The sequence below is a fragment of the Limulus polyphemus genome, unplaced genomic scaffold, assembly GCF_000517525.1.
Source record: "Limulus polyphemus unplaced genomic scaffold, Limulus_polyphemus-2.1.2 Scaffold1453, whole genome shotgun sequence".
NCBI classification, from domain to species: Eukaryota; Metazoa; Arthropoda; class Merostomata; order Xiphosura; family Limulidae; genus Limulus; species Limulus polyphemus.
Genome location: NW_013667063.1, coordinates 109,043 through 111,771, shown reverse-complemented (window position 1 = coordinate 111,771; position 2,729 = coordinate 109,043). Strand labels below are relative to the sequence as shown.

Here is a 2,729-nt window from a genome sequence, read left to right as displayed (position 1 = left end):
ACGAAACCCGAGGAATAAAGTGGCAAGAGTCCTACCTCCAAGAAGGACAAGGAGATGAGTAGATGATCTTAGTTGAACGAGACGAAGAATACATGGTCACCACGTGCGAAGATTGTGGCTCATGGAGTTGCTTATATCAATTTGCTAATAAGTGAAAAATGCATATAAAATAATGTTCTATAGGATAAATTGAATTAATGTGAACCCATATTTCAAGCTATGTCGATAAAATGAGACTGTTGATATACCTAATATTATTAAAACCTTGTGAGTTGAACGAAGTTTGTCTTGGTTGTCCTTACTGTTGGTATAATGATGCTGAAATTTGGTTGTTTAACACAATGTAACAACATCCGACTTTACTAGATCGTTAAGCTTAGACAAATAATCTTTTACTTTTGTAAATTATAATTTTCCAAGGAGCCAGTATCATCAGTCTATTTTCAAATGTCCTTGAGGCATTTATGAATGACACTATTAAGAACTGAAAGACGAAACAAGATGACAAACACATTACATTTTGCATATAACTCGGTATTGTCAATTCTCTATTACTAGATCGTAAATATGAAAGATAGATAGAAGTTTAATTAGTTTGTTTTGTTTTTTTATCGAAATTTTACTCTAAGTATGACCCTAAAACTTGATTCGTGACGTTTTTCTGAGCAGCTAATTTAGTTGTGTTTGGATTAAATGGTAATGCACAGTATCTTAACTCATTACTACTACTTTTTTTTCAGGGGTTGAACGTCTTGTTCGACATCTTTTCAACCATCACATCCCAACAGCTATTGCTAGTAGTGCAACGCGAACCATATTCGATAGTGTCAGCTCCAAAAGAAAAGACTTTTTCTCCCTTTTTCATCCTATTATTTTAGCTGGAGAAGAACCAGAAGTAAAAAAATGTAAACCTGCTCCAGACACTTTCCTAGTCTGTGAGGCACGATTTCAGACAAAAGCAGAACCAAAAGAGGTATGATAGAATCCCATATATTTTGGAAATTTTACAATTACAACAATTTATTTAAAGATATGGATATATATAAAGGTTTTAAAAATCTGAGTGATTGGATATTAGTTGAAGTTACTGCTTTTCTTGGTAAGGAAAAAATTAACGCTAAAATCCGCGGTTCGTTACCGATGGTGTACAGAATACAGATCGCCCATTATGTAGCTTTGTGCTTAACAACAACCAACCCAACAAAAGCACAAGGAAGTTTTAAGCGCATTAAAAGATCTCTAGGGAGTGATATAATAAGTCATCGTTAAATAGAAAATAAATTAAGCAAATATAGAGATAATTAGGCTTAATAATAATAGTATTTACATTTTTTTTTTTTCTCTTACATAGACTCCAAAACACAAAGTGACAACGCTATTAATTAACTTCTCAGTTGTGTCACATGTAGCTTTCTTAATGTTAGGATGAATTTTTCGGTTGACAAATGCAGGGAATTACCTTATCATTGACATTATTCTTGAAACTTAGGTTTTCATTCATTATTATTTTGTTTGTCATTAAGCACTTAAATAACTAAGAAACCGGAAACTTCTTAAGGCATTTTAAGGAAAATAAATATTACTTGCAGAAATGGGAAGATCATTATGTGTGCTGAAAAATAGTGTTTCATTACAAAACAACCCTGTTCATAAATTTTGGAATTGATCTTATTGTTGACAATGTCATGCAAAAGCATGAAGAGGTAAAAAAAGTTGCTGTAAATAACAACATAAACTATCTTTAAATTGAACTTCTTTTCAGACTTTAGTTTTCGAAGATTCGGTTGCTGGAGTAGAAGCAGCTGTTGCCGCGGGAATGCCAGTAATCATGGTGCCATCAAAGGATATTGATATTGCCCTCTGTGGAAAAGCTACATTAGTGTTGAATAGTCTACAAGACTTTCGCCCAGAAGAATTTGGACTTCCTAGCTTCTGAAACCAATGAAATATCAAAGTATACCTAGTTAAGATGAGACTAAAAAAAATAAATCGGCATATAATTTACTCACACGTAATCGAGATAAACTTGTAATCATTTAAGGCATTTTTTTTCTTTCGAAGACGAGTCTTCATGTCTCTGATATTAAAGATTTCAAAAAGGGAAAGATGTGTCCTAGAACGAATATATACCGATATGTACTCATACATACTGTACACTTCTCAGAGATCAATTTAGACGGTCTGAGTGCTTTGTATCATCTTTTGTTAGAAACTGTATATAAGCAAAATAAAAACAGTTTTATTTGCATGTTTATAAAGGTTGCACTAGTTCATGAATACTAAGCTATTATAAAGGTGACGACGGTAAAAGTATGATTATAAATAACTGCCATTTCTACCAGTAATGATATACCAAACATACATATTCACAACTCTTGTAATGAAAGTATTTATTATTGACAATTAACACATTTCTTTCGCATTTAGCGGACGCACTTAAAGTCAGTTCAAAACCCGAAAACAATTGAAAATTAATGTAAAAATATGGAATTGTTAAAGCTAAAACATTTAAATAAGATTACATTTTTAACATGAATGAAATCTTACTATAATGGACGTAGCGTCTATATATATATATATATATATATATATATATTAGTTAAACAACGACGATGTCTGTAGTATTTACTTTCTTCTTAGTAATTCTTCTACAAGAAGTCGATAACGCCGTACTTAACGTTAGTTAGAACGAACGGGTAAAGTTGTAGTTAGTGATGAGTTCGGCCGAC

At 32.1% G+C, this 2,729-nt stretch overlaps 1 protein-coding gene across 4 annotated transcripts in view; it reads left to right on the top strand.

Annotated features, from left to right (window-relative positions):
* Positions 1–2,261, top strand: part of LOC106463649 (pseudouridine-5'-phosphatase-like) — a 24,355-nt gene extending 22,094 nt beyond the window's left edge. For all 4 annotated transcript variants that reach the window (XM_022391201.1, XM_022391197.1, XM_022391198.1 and 1 more), the window contains exons 3-4: positions 741–973; positions 1,763–2,261. In XM_022391201.1, coding sequence (XP_022246909.1) covers positions 741–973; positions 1,763–1,936 — 407 coding nt within the window. In that variant the 3' untranslated portion in view covers positions 1,937–2,261. The remainder of the gene's footprint in view (positions 1–740; positions 974–1,762) is intronic.
* The last annotated feature ends 468 nt before the right edge of the window (positions 2,262–2,729 follow it).